This window comes from Orbicella franksi, chromosome 14 (genome assembly GCF_964199315.1).
Source record: "Orbicella franksi chromosome 14, jaOrbFran1.1, whole genome shotgun sequence".
NCBI lineage: Eukaryota > Metazoa > Cnidaria > Anthozoa > Scleractinia > Merulinidae > Orbicella > Orbicella franksi.
The window spans coordinates 783,554-803,485 of NC_138158.1; the positions used below are offsets into that span (position 1 = coordinate 783,554).

At 39.8% G+C, this 19,932-nt stretch overlaps 2 protein-coding genes across 3 annotated transcripts; one reads left to right on the plus strand and one right to left on the minus strand.

Moving 5' to 3' along the window:
• Nucleotides 1-1,071: 1,071 nt before the first annotated feature.
• LOC145468686 (uncharacterized) lies at nucleotides 1,072-2,193 on the plus strand. The gene has a single exon (XM_081452392.1). The coding sequence runs from the start codon at nucleotides 1,072-1,074 to the stop codon at nucleotides 2,191-2,193; it is 1,122 nt and encodes a 373-aa protein (XP_081308518.1).
• A 9,656-nt stretch (nucleotides 2,194-11,849) lies between these two features.
• Nucleotides 11,850-17,490, minus strand: LOC145468380 (uncharacterized). 2 transcript variants are annotated; one of them, XM_081452073.1, is made up of 4 exons: nucleotides 17,058-17,489; nucleotides 15,551-15,902; nucleotides 15,093-15,146; nucleotides 11,850-14,880 (listed from the first exon to the last, which is right to left on the minus strand). In XM_081452073.1, the coding sequence occupies exons 1-4, from the start codon at nucleotides 17,155-17,157 to the stop codon at nucleotides 14,751-14,753; spliced, it is 636 nt and encodes a 211-aa protein (XP_081308199.1). In that variant the 5' UTR covers nucleotides 17,158-17,489; the 3' UTR covers nucleotides 11,850-14,750. The 2 variants fall into 2 exon arrangements, with proteins under 2 accessions (XP_081308199.1, XP_081308200.1); XM_081452074.1 differs by lacking the exon at nucleotides 15,093-15,146 and having other exon boundaries at nucleotides 17,058-17,490.
• Between the last annotated feature and the right edge of the window lie 2,442 nt (nucleotides 17,491-19,932).

Genomic DNA, 19,932 nt, shown 5'->3' on the forward strand with positions numbered 1-19,932 from the left:
TATGGTGATACCTAGGGTTTAAGCCCTATTGTGAAGTATTTATCCCAAAATGTCGCCTTTTTTGCTCGTAGTTTTAAGGTTGGGTTATAGTATGCTAAGTAGTGGAACACGTAGGGTTTGGCCCCTGTTGTCTGCTATTTGTTTTTAAAATTTTGCTCTTTGTTGGTAGTACTTATAAAGTTGGCATATAAAATGGTACGTATGGTGATAACTAGGGTCTAAACACTATTGTTTGCTATTTGTGCAAAAATGGCGCTGTTTTTTGCTAGCAGTTGTAAGGTTGGCTTGTAGAATGGTATGTATGGTCATATTTATTGTTTTGGGCTCTATGTTCTGTTATTTAACCGTCAGTTTCGTTGGTTTTTACTAGTATTTTTAAGGTTGGCTCATAGAATGCTACCTATGGTCCCACTTAGGGTTTAGTCTCTATTGCCTGTGTTAAATATTGCTGTTTTTTGCTTGTAGTTTTAAGTTTGGCTTAGAGAATGTTAGGTATGGTCATACCTAGGGTTTAGGGCCCATTGTCTGCTATTTGTTTCACAGTTTTTCTTGTTTTTGCTAGCAGTTTTGAGGTTGGCTTATAGAATCTTATTTATGGTCGAACCTAGGGTTTGGGCCCTATTGGCTGTTATTTGTCCAAAGTTTCGCTGTTTTTTGTTAATAGTTTTAAGGTTGGCTTATAGAATGCTACGTATGGTCATGACTAGACATTAGGCCCTACTCTCTGCTATTTGTCTGAAATTTTTGCTTTTTTTTGCTAGCAGCTTTAAGGTTGGCTTAGAGAATGGTAGGTATGGGCAAAGGTAGGGTTAGGACCATACTGTCTGTTATTTGTGCGAAATTTTCTCCGTTTTTTGCTAGTAGTTTTAATGTTGGCTCATAGAATGCTACGTCTGATCATACATAAAATTTGGGCACCATTGCCTGTTATTTATCTGTAGTGTATTGAGCCGGCGGTTGACATTATGAGCATGCGCACTTATGTGCATTCTGTTCCATGTGCTTCGATCGAAATAAACCAAATACATGACAGTGGCGACGAGGATGAAGTCGTAGGAAAACGTCGAAAATATGACTGCTATCGGGAAGATAGAGAGTTTTGATGAGACACAAGAGAAATGGGAAACTTATGCGGAACGTGTAGAACAGTTTTTCTTAGCAAACAACATCGATGAGAACCGCCAAGTGCCAACCTTGTTAAGCTTGATCGGCAGCAAAACGTACACATTGTTGAGGGACCTTCTTTCACCGGATAAACCAGCCACGAAGAGCTTCCAAGAGATCGTCACGACCCTTCAGCAACACTTAAGTCCTAAACCATTGGAAATAGCAGAACGCTTTCGTTTTCACAAACGAAATCAGCGAGAAGGAGAAACCGTGTTGGCCTACGTAGCAGAACTGAAGAAATTAGCGACTCACTGCAATTTTGGCGCGAACCTTAACGAAGCTTTACGGGATAAATTGGTCTGTGGCCTTCAAAATATGCAGATACAAAGGCGTTTGCTTTCAGAAGCAAAACTGAAATATTCCAAGGCTTTGGAGATAGCCGTAGCGATGGAAACTGCCGTTCGTGATGCTTCGGAATTGCACAGTGAGCTGCACGCAGAACCTCGAGTTGACAAGATCTCAGATAACAGCAAACCACCGCCACCGCCGCCGCCGCCGAACCTCACGCCTAAGGGTTGCTATCGATGCGGAGGAGACTCGCACGCATCACACAATTGCAGATTCAAGGACCAGACATGTTATCATTGTGGGAAGGTGGGCCATATTTCCAGAGTTTGTAACTCGAGACGACAAGGTAAGCCAAAGCAACCACTCAAAACACCACAAAACACTCAAGTCCATACTGTTCAGTACAGTGAAAGTGATGAATTTGAAGATGTGTTAGGAAGCATGAAGATACACAATGTGAGGAAACCGAGCAGTAATGTAATCTGGGTAGATCTGAAAGTAGAAGGGAAACCGTTGAAAATGGAACTGGACACAGGCTCGGCTGTGTCGATCATTCCACATGATTTGTACGAGGAGAAATTTAACGACAAACCCTTGCATAAAACTGAACTAATGTTGAAAACCTACACGGGGGAAAGCATTGTTCCACTGGGAGTGCTTCAGGCAATGTTGAGTACAAAAGTCAGCAACCTTTACTGTTGGATCTGTATGTGGTTAAGAATAAGGGCCCTGTGTTGATGGGAAGGGATTGGCTCTACAAGATACGCCTGGATTGGTATGCTATTAAATCACTGAAAGCTTCGCGAACCCCACCAATTGCTAACGAACGTCTGCAGACCATGCTAGACAAATACAGTGATGTTTTTGAAGATAAACTGGGAACATTCAAATCAGCTAAGGCAAGGCTAACCCTCAAAGAAGATAACCAAGCTCATTTCTGCAAAGCTCGTGCCGTACCTTACGCCTTGAGGCCCAAGGTTGAAGAAGAACTGTGAAGACTTCAGAATGAAGGTATTCTCACGAAAGTTGAGTGGAGCGACTGGGCAACGCCCATTGTACCTGTCCCAAAGAAAGATGGGTCTATCAGAATTTGTGTTGATTATAAAGGCACAGTGAACCCAGAACTACAAGCTGAGCAGTATCCTTTACCCCGCATTGAAGATATCTTTGCAAAGCTTAGTGGTGGGTAGAAATTCTCAAAGATTGACCTTCGTCAGGCATACCACCAACTAGAGATGGAAGAAGATTCCAAGAAATACCTCACCATCAACACACACATGGGCCTGTTTCAGTACAACAGACTGGTGTTTGGTATCACATCAGCACCTGCAATCTGGCAGCGCACCATTGATCAAGTGCTGGAAGGAACATCTGGCACGAGCTGTATCCTTGATGATATGATCATTACGGGCAAGGATGATGCAGAACACCTGGCTAACTTAGAAAAAGTTCTACGACGGCTTCAGCTTCATGGGTTGAGAGCAAACAAGGCAAAATGTGAGTTTTTCAAGGAGAAGATAACTTATTGTGGACATGACATCGACAAAGATGGCCTACACAAGTCAGCAGAGAAAGTAGAAGCAGTATTGAATGCGCCACGTCCAAACGATGTAGTTGAAGTGAGATCTTTTCTCGGGCTAATCAATTACTATCACAGGTTCGTGCCTCACCTATCGACAGTAGTGCATCCCCTGACACAACTTTTGGAGAAGAATCATCAGTGGAAATGGACAGAACAGTGGGAGATAGCATTCCACAAGGTGAAAGAAATGATCACGTCAGAGCAAGTTTTAACGCATTATGATCCCAGCCTACCACTAAGGCTTGCTTGTGATGTATCCCCTGTCGGTATTGGAGCGGTGCTATCTCACGTGATGCACGATGGTACCGAGCGACCCATAGCTTTTGCTTCAAGGACACTCACCAAAACTGAGCAAAAGTATGCACAGATTGACAAAGAAGCCTTGTCAATAATCTGGGGGGTAAAGAAGTTCCATATGTATTTGTTTGGCCGCTCTTTCACATTGTACACAGATCATCAGCCCTTAACGTCAATCTTTCATCCGCGGAAAAGCATCCCTGTGGTCACTGCAGCTCGACTGCAACGTTATGCCTTGTTCCTGGCGGGCTATGATTACACCATTGAATACAAGAACACTAAAGTTCACAGTAATGCTGATGGTCTTTCCCGCCTTCCACTCGTGAAGGAATCCAGAGATGAAGAAGTTGTCGACCCTGTGGGTGTATTTAATTTGATGCAGTTTGATCCACTGCCAGTCACAGTGGATAACGTTAGACGAGAAACACAGAGAGATCCTGTTTTGGCTCAAGTGTATGAGATGACCAGCAAAGGTTGGCCACACAACACTGCTCTTGCACTCAACCCCTATTTTATTCGCAAAGATGAGATCACATTACAATCAGGCTGTCTGATGTGGGGAATAAGAGTCGTAGTACCTCCAAAGTTGCGCCCTCAAGTTCTCGAGGAACTGCATCAGGGACATATGGGGGTCGTGAAGATGAAGGCCCTCGCCCGAAGTTACATCTGGTGGCCTGGAATCGACAAGGAAATTGAACTGACGGTTAAGTCCTGCTCAGCTTGCCAACTAACACAGCGAGAGCCCAGTACAGTACCGGTACACGCATGGGAGTGGCCTTCGTCCCCCTGGCAACGAATTCACATTGATTTTGCAGGTCCGTTCCTCAACAGCATGTTCTTGGTGGTAGTGGATGCACATTCAAGATGGCTAGAGATAGAGAGAATGACTAGTACAACCTCAGAGAAGACCATTGAAGTCCTTCAGAAATTATTTGCCAGATGTGGAATACCAGCCCAGTTGGTAAGCGATAACGGGTCGCAATTTACATCAGAAGAGTTTCAGCAATTCCTTAAGAGAAACGGAATCAAACACATCACGTCAGCACCTTACCACCCTGCTACCAACGGGCTGGCGGAACGCGGTGTGGGGAGCTTCAAAAGTGCGATGAAGAGCGAAACTGAAGTGAAATCCTTAAATCTTAAGTTGGCAAGATTTTTGCTGGCTTATCGGAACACTCCCCACTCAACCATTGGAGAGCCACCATCCCAGTTGTTCTTGGGAAGAAGATTACGCACGCGACTGGACCTTTTAAAACCAGATCTCAGTATCCAGATAAACAACCGTCAGATAGACCAGTCTGTCGCCAAGGGTGGTTCTGTAACGCGGCATTTTTCCATTGGCCAGAGAGTAATAGCACGAAATTACAATTGAAAATCAAAGTGGGTACCAGGTATTGTGCGTGCACAACTAGGACCCCTGTCTTATGAAGTGGAGATTGGGCCTAACTTAGTTTGGCGTCGACACACAGACCAAATCAAAGATTCCAATGTTCCTGTTGCAGACAACCGTACGCCAGTTATCCAGCCGTTGCTGTTCCCGCCCCCAGTCGAATGCCATGGTGACCAAGTAGCTGAGCCGCCTAAGCAGACAGAAGCCGTCCCACGGGAAACGTGTTTTCAGCCATCCAATCCAGCGGCTAAACCTTCAGTTAGCAGCCCGCCGAGCCAGATTGAACATGTTCCTGTTAGAAGATACCCTACCAGAGAGAGGAAGCCCCCAGCCCGACTGGACCTTTGAACATTGAACTGCCCATTTCAAGGGCTCTGACTTTATTTTTAAGAATAGCATGTTGTGTTGAACTTTTGGGGTACGAGACAGGCTTAAGGGGGAGGAGTTGTAGTGTATTGAGCCAGCGGTTGACATTATGAGCATGCGCACTTATGTGCATTTTGTTCCATGTGCTTCGATCGAAATAAACCAAATACATGACATTATCCCAAAGTTTCGCTGTTTTTTGCTAGTAGTTTTAAGGTTGGATTAGAGAATGCTAAGTATTGCTATAGTGACATTTTGAACACTATTCTCTGTCATTTGTCCCGAAGTTTTGCTATTTTTTGATAGTAGTGTTAAGGTTCGGTCATATAGAATTCTACGTGTAGGTATAGTGGCATGGGGTGGCTGTTTTTTGCTGGTAGTTTTAGGGTTGGGTTATAGAATGCTACCTATGGTCATAATTAGGGTTTGGACCCTATTCTCTACTATTTGTCTTAAATTCTTTCTGTTTTTTGCTAGTAGTTTTAAGGTTGGAGTGTAGAATATATCATATGGCTATTGTGGCATACTGGATCCTATTGTCTGCTATTTGTCCCAAAGTTTTGCTGCTTTTTGCTAGTAGTTGTAGGGTTGGGTTATAGAATGCTACGTATGATCATACTGACATATTGGACCCTATTCTCTGCTATTTGTCTTAAAGAGTTGCTTTTTTTTGCTAGTAGTTTTAAGGTTAGGTTATAGAATGCAACATATAGTCACACTGATGTATTGGAACCTGTTATTGGGGACCTTTCGCACGACAAATAGGTCCAAATTCGATCCAAACAATTCAGTATCACAATGCCAGCAGAATTACAACTTCCTTTTAATATCCTCAGCAGGTTACAGAAAGTTCAAAACTAGAAAGTAATACACGACAAAGAAATCGATGAGAAAACGAACCGTTTGCGAGTCGGCTTGTCTCGACGAAATACACCAAAATCTTACGAAAGCACAATAAAAACAGAACGAAACTGAGCTACAAATTACCTTTGTCCAGCGACGAGGGTAATGGACTGGTCGAAATCTAAAGGAATCTAAGGAAATTGCTCCATCCTAGAACAAAACTAGCAAGACAATTTTGACTGCTCTAAATCTGACGTTCGCATCACATTTTTGCAAACGCGCGTGGTTTTTGGGAACGCGCGCTAGTTAGCTCGGGAAATTACCCAAGTGTCACTTGTGGCTTAGCGTTAGCTACAGACCCTATTCTGTGCTATTCTTCCCAAAGTTATGCTGTTTTTTGCTAGTAGTTTTAAGGTTGGGTCATAGAATGGTACCTATGGCCATAGTTACATATTGGACATTATCTTTTTCTCAGCTCGTGAGCGGGCGCAATTCAACAAATCCTGTAATCTGATTGGTTCCGGGAGCGGGCGGAATTTTCTCATCCGGACCGCCACAGCGGGCGGAATCTGTCGATTTGATCTACTTTCGTGCACGAATTAGCGGTAATCGTCAATTTTTCGCTCTTTTTACCCTTCCATCGACGATTAATCAACGTAAGTTTATCTCTATTCACCTTTAAATGGCAAGGAAAGTCACTGTAAGTAAATTCAATTGAGTTTTTTGAAGTTGTGAGAGTTTGTTTGGCTGTTTGTAGCTCGGCGCTGTAATGGCGCATAATCCTGCGTGTCTCTCTCTATACAATTTTAATTAAAAAATGACTCAATTTCAGTCGAGGTTACCTCTCCGATAGTTGCTGTATTTGAGAGAATTTCTGTGGTATACACTTAACGAATTTCCTCGCTATCTGCTACTCAATTTACGGCAGAAAGCTCTGATTTCGAGTGGTTCGCAACGAATGACTGAAATTGTTTTTGTAGTACAACTTGAATCTTTGCATGAAATTTCACACCGGAAAAACACTTTTGGAGAACCTAATTGGTGAACTAAATGCCACTAACATAAAGTAGTTCGAAATAAATCTGTTCTTTAATACATCTTACCTTGTCTAGTATCTGAGTTACTCGCTCGTTCGCTAGTTAGATTTTTAGGATATTGGTTTCTGCACGGCGCGTAAGCCAATTCAATGACAAAGTTGCGTAAACAAACCCACTTGTAAGCCAATTTACCGTAAGAAAAAAAGATAAACATGTTATTGTCCGGCTTAGGGTCGGTCCGTATAGTGAAAAACTGTGACCGAGGTCTTGAAAATGCTGCCCTCGGCCTGCGCCCTCGGGCAGCATTTTCAAGACCTCGGTCACAGTTTTTTCCTATACGGACCTCCCAGCCGGCCAATAACATATATCTATTCTCTCCACAGTTTTTCTCTTTTTTTCTGGTAGTGTTGAGGTTGGGTTATAGAATGCAACGTATGGCCATATAGAACTGGTTTAATAAGATGCATGCCATGTAAATAACGAAGGAATTTGGAGGGAGAGCAATCAATCGTGGATGTATGTCTGAGATATTGGACCCTATTTTGTGCTATTTGTCCCAAAGTTTTGTTGTTTTCTGCTAGTAGTTTTAAGGTTGGGTCATAGAATGCTACGTATGGCCGTGTCGGGATATTTTGTTCCATTGTCTTTTATGTTGAGCTACTTTCTGCTGTTTTGTGCTATGTGTTTTCAGGTTGCGTTATTAAGTGCTAGCTTAAGTCACGTTGAGATATTTTTCCTTATTTTTTGCTATTTTGCGCTACTTTAATCTGTTTTCTCCTATATGTTTTTAGGTTGGCTTACAAAGTGCTTGGTAATGTCAGGTTGAGATCTTTTCGCCTATTCTCTTCTATGTGGCGCTACTTTTTTCTTATGTTTTCTTAGGTTGGGGTATAAAGTGCTAGGTTGTGCCATGTTGAGATATCCCCTATTCTCTGCTGTGTTTGGTGAAGTTGTGTCTTTTTTCCTATGTGTTTGAAGGTTGGGTTACAAAATGTTACTTTATGCCATGACAGGATACTTTCCTGTATTTTCTGCTTTGTTTAGCTAGGTTGTGCTGTTTTCTCTTATGTGTTTTCAGGTCGGGTTATAATGTGCTAGGTTAAGTCGCGTTAAGATCTTTTCCCCTATTCTTTGCTTTGTTGCGCTAGTTTGTTATGTTTTCTCCTATGTGTTTTACGTCACGTTGAGATATTTTCAACTATTCTCTGCTATGTTGCGCTTGTTTCTGCTCTGTGATTTTAGGTTCGGTTATAAAGTGCTAGGTTATGTCATGTTGAGATATTTTCCCCTATTCTCTGATATGTTGCACTACTTCCTGTTGTTTTTTCCTATGTGTTTTTAGGTTGGGTTATAAAATGTTAGGTCATGTCACGTTGAGATATTTCCCTCTATTCTCTGCTATGTTGCACTGCTTTGTGCTGTTTTCTGCTGTGTTTTTAGGTTGTGTTGTAAAGTGCTATGTAGAGTCACGTTGAGATATTTTCCCTATTGTCTGCTATGTTGCGCTACTTTGTACTGTTTTTTTTCCTGTGTGTTCTTAGGTTGGGTTAAAAAGTGCTAGGTTATATTACGTTGAGATACCTTCCTTTATTCGCTGCTATGTTGCGCTACTTTCTGCTGTTTTTTCCTGTGTGTTCTTAGGTCGGGTTATAAAGTGCTAGATTACGCCAGGTTGAGATATTTTCAACTATTCTCTGCTGTGTTGCCCTACTTTGTGTTGTTTTCTCCTATGTGTTTTTAGGTTGGGCTATAAAGTTCTAGATTATGTCACGTTTTGTCTTTTATGTTACGCTACTTTGTGCTGTTTTCTCTTATGTGTTTCTAGGCTGGTTTATAAAATGCTACGTGCATGGTGCTATGTTGAGATATTTTCCCCTATTCTCTGCTGTGTTTAGTTAGGTTGTCCCGCTTTCTTTTATGTGTTTTAGGTTGGGTTATAAAATGGTACGTTGTGCCATGTTGAGATTATTTGCCCCTATTCTCTGCTGTGTTTAGCTAGGTTGTGCTGTTTTCTCCTATGCGTTTTTATGTTGGGTCATAAAATGCTACGTTGTTCCATGTTGAGATATTTTCCCCTATTCTCTGCTGTGTAGCGCTTGGTTGTGCTGTTTTCTCTTATGTGTTATTAAGTTGGGTCATAAAATGCTACGTTAGGCATGTGCCCTGCTTAGATATTTCCGTATTATATTCTCTGCTGTGTTGCACTAGGTTGTGCTATTTCAATCAAATGAGTCATTCTTGGTCTCTTAACATTTTAAATTCAGGGATATTTCTTTTGTTACCACTTGCAACAAATTAGCACTCAATTAGACCATTTTGAGAGAGAAGCGACACACGCTGGGGCTTGGGAAAGAAAATGATCACTCCTGAGGAAGGCCAGAGTTTTAGTAGTATACATATCCCCTTTTATCAGGTTTAGGTAAGTTGCAACTGTAAACAGACTTGGGTGTTATCTACTCTATGCACATACTATATGCAGCATAAAAGCCAAATCTGTACAGCGAGATCAACAGCAATTATTTTAACACCCTGTACTTGACATACCCTTGCATCTCTGTTGTTGTCTTCAGTTTGTTTGTCCCCTTGTCCTTGAATCCTAACTTTCAGATTGTATTTGTTGTTAACAAATGTCTCCTTCAATTGTGTATATGTAACTGTTGAAATATTCAAAATGATTATGAATGTAGCAACCGCCACTGAAAGTTGATAGACTACACAAGAATCTCTTCTAAAGTAAAACCCTGCCTTACGGCCACCCCCGTAACACGCTCACCTTGATATGACAGCCACTTTATTCTAGGTCAGTCATTTTCTTATTTTCTGATTTAAAGAAGCACTTTAATTAATACGGTCAACGCATAAATATGACCAGATTTTCGTGGCCCGTCTAGCCGGATTGATGACATTCCATCCTATTTCGCTATAACTGAAATGGAAATTAATTCCGTCGCACTGCTCGCTTGCAGAGGAGTAAATATTTCACCAAAAGTTACCACAACTTAGACAACAGCCAGAATATAACATAGCGTTACTCTGTTTGCTTAAACAAACTGTTGAGTTGAGTTACGGCTGATTCACAGGAGTTACGATTTTTAACGGCAAATATATATGCAACATGTCCTTGGTGTTGGTTTCCTTTCAAAATGAATTATTTGGCAGGAATATATTTCTATTTTGGAAATGGTCAAATTGAAAACGAGTAAGGATACTGACGCATTCTTCTGGGAAAAACAAAGGGTTAAAATTTGGAATGTGGCGGTACAGCCATGCAAACGAAAAATTCGAAAGAGCACATTCAGCCCTCTTACCAAGCGAGAAAAAAGAACATCGCGCGTTGTTAAATAATAATGCAACTTCTGCACACCTTAGAAAAATTACCGTTAGAATTGTATCGAGAGCAGTCTACACATTAATTTTTATATCAAAGCTTCTGTCCTGGATTTTCTTCTACTTTTCATAAAATAATTTGTGTCATCTTGAGCAGTTTGTATTGCGCTAATTAATTGACATAATTAAAATATAATTCAATGTTACCTGGACAGCTTACAAATCGTTTCACTGAGATCTGCGATATTGTTAAGGTTGCTGGAAGTAAAATCATCTTCTAAGACATCATTTGGTTCAGTGACGATGCCTTTTAGCTCTTGTATTCGTTCTGTTTTGTCACTGTTGGGAATAAGGGTCCAACTATTTTGACGTTGTTGTTGACTCTCAGCAGTTTTTCAGCTTTCTCAAGCCTGAAGGTGTCCATAATGTTTCGACTCGCACCCCCTCCATATTCCGCTTTGCTGTCTGAGAATACCACTAGAATCTTGACAGTTGTTGAAATTTAAAGTAGAAAAAAATGAAAGCAATGGCTAACCATTTGTGAATAACAGAATTTAATACTTGAGATCTGCTAACTCGTAGGGTTTGTACAGTGCAAAAGGTCTTAAAATCTGTAACATTCTACCCTTAAATTTCAAACCTTGAACATTCATGTCAATTATTGAATACCTTCAAATAGCCATGCACATCGGTAATGAAATACAAGTAAAAATCACCTTTGCTGTGTCGTCGCCTTTTCTGTCGTCTCGTCGATTTTGAAATTGTTTTAGGATCGTTCTTGAATAAGAACAACTACATCGGCTTTAGTCTTGCAGAAATCACCACCTGCAATTAACAGCACTAAGCATCAACATAATAAGGAACTGAGGACCCTGATGACCTCCATTTTGTATACAAAGTGTAGTGCAGATCACTGGGTGTACGAAAAAATACTGAACCAATCCCGGTTTTCTGACATGTTCATCAACCATGTGTGGCTTGAAATACTTTTGTCTTTACTGACGACAAAAATCTTATATCAAGACTATCAAGCATGGCGTATTTAACAATTATTCTACGAACGCGTACTGAATACCAGATGATAGACAGACAACAAGAGTCTCGTATCCAACAAGCACAATCAAACAACAACGATGAAATGCTGCAATATCTACTCAGTCTCCCCCAACCTCTGGTCATTTCTGTGCTAAATTGATAACTTTGTTCAGTTCTACTCTAACAGTGTAAACTGTCGTTTGAGTGTGAGACAACTAAAGATCAAAGTTCTTTAAGATGGGATTGAAAAGTTTAATTAACCTTTTAGGAGAAGGTGGACGTTGCTTTGTTTAAACCGCGTTCCACCAACAACTGAAATGTCTGCTAAGAAATACAAAACAAAACATGTCCCTAGAAATTCGAAATTTTCATTTCATGTTTCGCAGAATAAGTAGTGAATATTAGTCCCTTCACCATACTCGCGGTGTGTTTTTCTTTAAAATATCTATCCTCAGGTGCATTAAGTTAGGTTTTAATAGATATAATATTAAGTGCGCTTTTCTTCGAAATATCTGCCCTCGACCGTATCAAGCAAGATTTTCATAAAAAAAACATTTACGCCCACCTGGAACAAGCTCACGGAAAAGTGTTTTCAAAAGACATCTTTTTCCTCGCGTGTTTTAAACGTGTCCTCGAAGACATTTGGTGCGTAGCGTGTATTACCCAAGAAAAGGTATCTTAGGCAAAAAAGGTATTTTAAGAAAAAAATAAAAAAGTACGTATCTAGCTGTGGACTCCTTACACTTAACTACTGGGTATGGCCCTGCTTGCTTTTTGCTTAATAACAGATTTACCGCTCCGGCTTTTTATCTGGTCAGGTGGATGGGTTTAGAAACCCAGTGAAAAATGAGTTGAAAACCACGACCATGTTTGAAATAATTTCAAACACGGATGCAAATTTTCTTAATCTGCATATTGATAAAGCAAGGGAAACACATGGCGATAAACAACTTTATTTAATCACACATTTTACAAAACAAACTTTAAACCTAAATTATTTATTGCTGACGTTAAATGCAACGGTACAGTTATTAAACTCCTCAAAACAGAAAGGGCCATTCTTTTTCTAAATTTACATTCTCGCTTAATAATGGCGACCTCGTCTTTTGGTTCGCTTTCAACCTTGCTGCACACTTCCGACCTAAAATGGCACTAACGTTAGAAATTCCCAGTTCTAAGGCGTATTGATTTACTATTTACCCTGCATTTAACAGACTAGACGCACGCGTTACCTCGGAATAGCGCTGGCCACACACTTTTCCTCTTCTTCGCGAGTTTTAGGAGGTCTAAATCTGTACTCTGCCATTTGCTTTGCGAAGGAACTTGCTCGCTCAGAACTGACAAACAGCTAGGTAACGATGTGACATTGATGAATATTCAAAAATTGTCACGGAGCAACAATTAGGTGATAGAATCACATTTTCACGTCTCAAATATAACATTTGAATTGAGAAAACTTACTCAAATGATAATTTAAACTAATTTTCTTTGTTGGAGAAGTAATTTCAAAAAATCGTGCTTCGGGTTTCATCAGGTTGCCAAACGCTCGAAAACAATAAAACCACGAGGCCGCAGGCCTCGTGGTTTCAAATGTTTCTTGCGTTCGGAAACCTGATGAAACCCTCGTACTCGTTTTTGAAATAGTACGTCTGAATTACAAAGCCAAATGAAATGGCAACTTATTTATCTTGTTGCAGGTCTTTTTATTTCTGATATAGAAGTAGAAGAAAGTAAAGTCTTACAAAGCCAAGTGAAAGAAAACTGATGATTTTCATTTGCTGTTTGTTTTACCACCACGTAAGCTGCGGGTCAGGGGTCACGGGCCACGGGTCGCTTCAGCCGCTGGGAACAGAAACTGACTGGATATGCCTAGACAAGACATTATACTGTCTTGGTAGTAACAGAGATACTTAGTAATAATAATATTAAAACATGCATTTATTAAACAATTCAGTCTGCTGCACAACCTTAAACAACATTCCACACAACAGATGAATCTACTGGCACCGAAACAGGAAAAGTTACTCGAGCGAGAACGGAATCGAACTAGTGTATGATCAGCAAGCTTAATTGTTTTTAGTTCAGAGCATATTTCTTTTGTACGTGCCCTGATTTAATACCACTTACGCTCGCGCAATTTTCCGTCCTTGATAAATTCATGATCTATTGATGTTGTTGAGCGTCTGTCGCCGTTTTTTGCTGTAAAAAGTCGCACCCACGCTTGCTTGTCAATCAGTCGAAGCTTTCCGTCGTCAGTTCATCGATGAAAGTTTGCAAGGGCACACAAAGAGTTAAAGGAGAGAAACAGCGCTACTCTAAAAGCCTTGTTAATATATGTAGGATCAGCGTTGACTCTCTTGACTTTTGTAAGAAACTGTATTATACGATACCAATAACACTTTGTACTCAGAGAATTCCGTAAAGAAAACGACAATTTATTGCAGAAATTACTTTTTCTTATGTAAATCTGATTAATTGACTTAAAGCAATCTGAAACGATTCAGATTGCTACTGTATTCTCTAGAATAACTGGTGAAAAGTTAGAGAACCATTTATAGTGAAAAGGGTTACAGTAAATCTGCTTCGAAATAACTGTTACCAACAGGAAGCTAGTGAAATCTTTTGATTAAACAGAGACTATTTCTAACACGTCGATTAACAATACAACCACTTTGCCGGTGTTAAAGCAACGATAATTTGAAAACAACGCTTAATTTATTAGACAAGTGGATGCTGTTTATGTGTACTCTATTGAACGAAAACCTTGTTTTCGATTGCAGTTGGTGAATACTTTGTTTTATATGTGTTTAGAGTGTACTCGGATTTCTTGAGAAAGAAGTGGAACTTTAAAGCGAATAAACGTTAAAGTACAGACGGTTTAGCAGAGAATGTTCTTTGAAACGAGATTGCACCGCCTTAATGTTGTCCGATTAATTGAACTGAAAATCTTTATACGGTGTAAAAAAAATCGGCTTTTCAAACGTTATCTTTTGCCAATGAGAAGTACAACAAAAACAGAATTGAGTAATTGTAAATTATATTGCACAGTGTATTAAGTAATTAGACAACACAAGCTCGAGATTCTACGAGGACAGGAGCCCATGGGTCATGGGTTCCTGATGAAATCAATGAGGCGCAGGCGAGTTAACTATTGCTCATAGAAAGTTCTGGCGAGGAGTCTCATTGTTTAAGTAGACACTCTAAAGGATTGAAGTCTAAACCATATATAATAAATATTTTTTAAGGTAAACAAATCAAGAATTGACATACGAGAACCAACCATATTCGCGTATGATCAACAGAACACGCTGAGTCATTCTACAAATACAAGATAAAAGCCGTATCTCCAGGCTGCATTCCAGGTCTTTTGAGATGACGGGAAACAAAAGAATGAGAGAAGCCGGTAGACAAATGATGATCAAGAGTTTGTCGCCGTGGGTGACACATTGCTAGGCTGGGTTTCAATGACTAGTTTGACTTTGTTGTTGTCATTGCCGTCCATGAAAGGCTTCCATGAAGAATACAGCGCCTCTGAAGCCAGTTCGTCACTAAACAACAAACAAATCTCACTGTTAGAAGTCAGCATAGGAAATTTTTAGCTTCTTGACAATTTCAAGAGCTTTCTAATTTCAGCCTTAGATTTAGTTTATCTTAAATTAGTTACTAAATGCAGGAAAAGCGTTAACATCTTCGTCACTGTTTAAATTTTCTGAAATGTTTCTAATCTGTCTCTTTGAATGCATGTAAAGTAAGAACCTACTGTAGACAAATGACAGCCATTTCCTCCTGAAATCCTTGTTTCATCTTCTTAATTCTACGACAAGAAGAAACCATCATAATATAATCTCCCGTCACAGCCGGAGATGTTATGTTTGCGGGTATGAGCTCTAGGCACAGCTTTTGTGTCGTAAATTGTTGTACGGAGTCACTCTACCAACACGGTTCAGGAGGTCGTGAACAAACGAACCTAATGTCATAGTAACCACTTAGTGGTTAGTAAGTAGTAAGCCCTAAGTATATATTTATTCTCGTTACGAGATTTCGGGTTTAGAAATCACTTGTTTACTTGAGAGTTTTTTGATCTTGCAAAGAGAAATATATTTTGATCGCTCAGGGAAAGTAAGTCTTTGGCAGTTGAAGTCTCTCATCGTCGTTGTCATCATCTTTATTATTACCTTAACCGGGAAGTGTTTCAAATCTCAAACAAAAGTGGCTTACCTTTTCCAGCGAACAAAAAACACAGCTACAACAATTCCGACCATTAACAGACAAAACGGTAACACAATGGTCACGACCAGTACTGTACTACGCTTTTCAACTCTTTGCGGGCTTTTGTCACGAGGACTGGTACTATTCGTGACTGATTCCCTCGATACCGGTGCAGTTACTGATGTTCTTAATGGTTTGGAAGTTCCCTCTGTAGGAGATACTGTTGTAAAATTGTTTGGTTTTTTTGTTTTTTGAGTAGACTGTGGTAAAGTTGATGTTGTACTTTGTAAGCTTGGTCTGGTGTTTGTAGTTCCATTGTTTACATGTGTTGGGGTTGACGAGGTTGGCAGGGCTTCCTTTTCTAAAAGAAAGAAGAATTATTACTTTTGCTGATTACCGTTGATCAATTTTTTTAACAAATACTTGTACTTTTTTGTAAAGGACTTTTTTTCGTGACGTTTTCGAATTCTAGATTTAATCTATCTTAAACTACCTGACCTTTAAAGTAAAAGCTTGCACATATACACACTACGGATATATTTACTTCAGAGAAGCACTTAACTAAATCAAAGTGTTTCTTTATGATCACTATTCTGTCAATTTGATTACTATTCACAAATAGGGCAGAGCCTGTTAACCCTTGGAATTTGATCATATCAACCAGTCTCAATCCTTAGTTTGTAATTGCCTATCCTAAATTTCACTAGTTCTTTTCTTTCGCTTAGATTGTTAGGCCTAAATAAGGAGGGTGTTTAAAAATTCTAGTATATTACAGAGTTGCATGGTATTTTGCCAGTATAAAATATACTTTTGTTGCATTAGGCCAACATAATGTTTGATTTTACCCTTAGTTAAATACAAAAATCACCCTGTACTAGTTTTAGGGTCGTTTTAGGGCACGTTTGGCTAATATTTATATATTTTCTCTCCTTAGATTGAGTAATATCGTTAAATATTATGACGCGTGTTTTTAATTCCAGCGGAAATACAATTATTTACAAGCGCGCGTGTATGAGCTTTTGTTTCGAGGGATCCGGATATGAAGATGTCATAAAACAATGAACACAAACTGAAAAGTCAAAGCAAGAATAATGCGCAATTACCGGTAATTGCTAAATGAACAAGCACGTGCTGACTTCCACATCAAATTACTCTCCTTGACAGACTAAAAACTGAGGCAAATCTATAACCATATTTCAGTCTAATACCACTCCGTCAAATATTCATGTAGTTCGAATCCGATATAAATAATGATTAGACAACTCTCTGGAGCTTTTGTTTAAGTGATGTTAAGTGAAAAAAGAAACGATTTTGTGCGATCAAAAGTCAGAACTAATCGATACAAATACAAGTTAGAGTAGCTAAATGTAGATCTAGACGTGAGGTCCCGCATTGTGTTCAACAATCGTTGACGTAAGCTGTGAGTAGTAAGTCAGTTAAACTGATCTCTTTCAGCAGGTCGAAGACACGCACAAACACTGCTTTATAAAATGGCTAAAATATCTTCCGTTCCTACCTGAAATTTTCGTTCTATTCCTAAATGATCCTGACCGCGAGGAAGCGAAAAGAATCGACATCACTAAGAGAGTTCCTGAAATGTTGGTGTAGAGCGACATTGTTGGTATACACTTCGACTAAGGGGGGCAATTTTTAAGCCCTGAAATCGGTGTTTAACATGAAGCTGCCTGTCGCTTAAACACCAACACGAAATAACTTCTAGCGTGCAAGCAAAGACTGATATTAATCCCTCTTCGTTGATTATAAGTCAATATTTTGAGAGGAGTAGCACTTCCCTTCAGAGTTCCTGTCAACGTCACAACATAACATCAGACGGCTCGCATATCAAATTTTAGCTTCATAAGGCCATTAGGTCAACTCTTAAACACATATTTTGGTTTTAAGTTTCGTTGATTTACGACATTCTGCTCTGCCGAGAAAAAATAAACATGTTACAAGATCCCACTGTACTGACGCACCAAGTACCTGCGTGAAAAATATGCTCCCCAAAATAACTGATGTCTGACCGGAAGAAGATCATGTACCTTCTGTTAAGCTTGTATAAGTTTATTTTTATGTAAGTGGCTATGTTTAACATTTAACTATGTTTGGTTTAAAAAACAATCGGCTTTCAAGTATAGACGAATTACGAGTCAGATATGTTTGCCAGGAAACGTCAGGGCTCGTCCTGACCACAGGACTCCGGTAAACTTCTCGATATAATAAATTTTGTTTATAGCTTTTAAAGGCGAGGGTTCTTTTTTCATGATTTAATTAGCTAGCTGTTATTTTTAATGTCGTTTATCTTTGTCAAATCATTTTCTGGGAATCATGAAAATAAGCTCGTGTGCATTTTGTACGCCTGTCGGGCAAGGCTTTGTTGCATAATTATCATATTTAAAAAAAAAAATAACTGACAGATTTGTCCTTTGGGTGGGGAGGGGAGGAACACTCTGATTTATAGCAGGCTACCGTTTTCGTGCATTTTAGTACACAACAGGGAGTACCCCTCTCCCCCTCGGAGCAGGGTTTTCAGACCTTATGTCTACGGTGCAGCCGGAAGCGTCACAAAATCCTCGCTATACTGCCGGGGGAGGGGCGGGGAGACTGTCTATGAAGCAAGGCTATTCTGTGGTGTTGGAGCTAAAAACGTTGAGCAATACAGCTTATCATAATAAACTGACAAATATTCACTAACGGAACATTAAACCAAGCAATATCTTTTCGAAAAGCGAAAGTCTGGAAATTAAGGTCAGGGGCATCGTTTCTCTGGGAGGGTGTACAATATATTGAGTTGCATGTCAAGAAATTCGACCCCTAGGAGTATATAAACAAATGCGCCCATGTGGCGTCTCCACCGTACAAAGCCCTGAAGGGCAGTAGGGCGCACAGTTTTCCCTAACGAAATCGGACTTGTCAACAGAAGTGAATTTACCGGATTTGTCGTCAGTCTAGACCTAAGTTTTCAAAAAGAAAGGATGTTTATGCAACATTTACGCGGATTTTCGTTTTTGTACCGTGTCAGCCTCTTGGTTCAGGTAGGAGTGCAATGGATTTTGGAAGGTTTAACATGTACACATCGCAAATGTCGGAATCGATCTCACGCAATCTGTGTGAATATAGTGGTTAAATTTTCATCACAGAATTTTGCGAGAGCTCCCATTCTGCAATTCACTCTAATTTTGTTGAGATCGTTGCATTTTCTGGTTCGTATACGGGCGATTTATCACGGAAAGGCCAAATACATGTAACCCGATCGCGATGAATAATGCTTTTCTTTATTATACCAGTCTGTTGAGATGGCGCAGAGTCTACAGATACCGCTTTCAACCGATCTCCCCTCTTTTGAGGTCAATGCAGTTTCTAAGACAGAAAATTGATGTAACGCAGACCTCAATTGTACAATGTTCGTTCTTGATTTCCAAAAGACAAGGGATTGCAGAGGATCCACAGCGCGGTGGGGCCGGGGGGAGGGGGGGGGGGGGGATGGGTACACAACAGAGAGTTGCAAGTGAGATCAAATTGGCTGACCTGGAGTCCTACCAGGCTAAACTATACCCAAACTCCTTCTTCCTCTAAAAAAACACTGTTAAAAAAAGTTTTTACTGATTTGACATTAGAGAATTTAAAAAAGTCTGCAGGCCAGACTTTTGCTATTGATATCACAACCTACTTTAGGATGTGTACAGCAGCACAACTCATCATAACAGTTCTGCAAGGATACAGTGCACTTATTTAATAATTTCAATACAACTAGACCACTATTGTTAGGTTTGCATTTAAGAATATTTTGTGGTTCAAATTTACTCTTGGTTAACAATTCGGTATTTTCTTTTGTTTCGGTGTATGGTAATATATATAGAGGATATTACATGGTGGCGAGAAGATATGAATTTTATGTTCGAGTGGCAAGAACAATATCTCATGAGTGAGCGAAGCGAACGAGTGAGATATTGTTCTTTTCATGAGAACATAAAATTCATATCTTCAAGCCAACGTGTAATGTTCTTTTTATTATATGGAGACTAAATATTGAAACCAATTCAACAAAAGCAAAAGGCGGGAATCGTGACATCATTGAATGATACGACACTCACAAAGGTGACATACGGAAAATACACCACTTGGGTCCCGGATGAAGTGGCGTTTGGAATCTACGAGTGGTTTAGTTCCCAGTAAAACACTCTTCTCCATATAATAATATAGGATATTAGACAGCAAACTGGTGATGGAAAATACGCCACTCGAGTCCCAGATGTGGTTGCGTATGAATTTTATGAGTGGTATATTTTTCCAGGAAAACACTCGTGTCTATAGAATAAATAGCGATACTATATGCAGACCAAAATATCTAATAAGAGATTTATTATCCAACTGCTGTAGTCAATAAATTT

Excerpts from the sequence above, each read along its gene's own strand:
- LOC145468686 (XM_081452392.1), top strand. The coding sequence starts at position 1,072 with ATGACTGCTATCGGGAAGATAGAGAGTTTTGATGAGACACAAGAGAAA.
- LOC145468380 (XM_081452073.1), bottom strand. The coding sequence starts at position 17,157 with ATGTCGCTCTACACCAACATTTCAGGAACTCTCTTAGTGATGTCGATT. Across the intron at positions 15,903-17,057 it reads GAATAGAACGAAAATTTCAG|AAAAGGAAGCCCTGCCAACC; the intron begins GTAGGAACGGAA and ends TCTTTCTTTTAG. Across the intron at positions 14,881-15,092 it reads ATGGCTGTCATTTGTCTACA|TGACGAACTGGCTTCAGAGG; the intron begins GTAGGTTCTTAC and ends TTTGTTGTTTAG.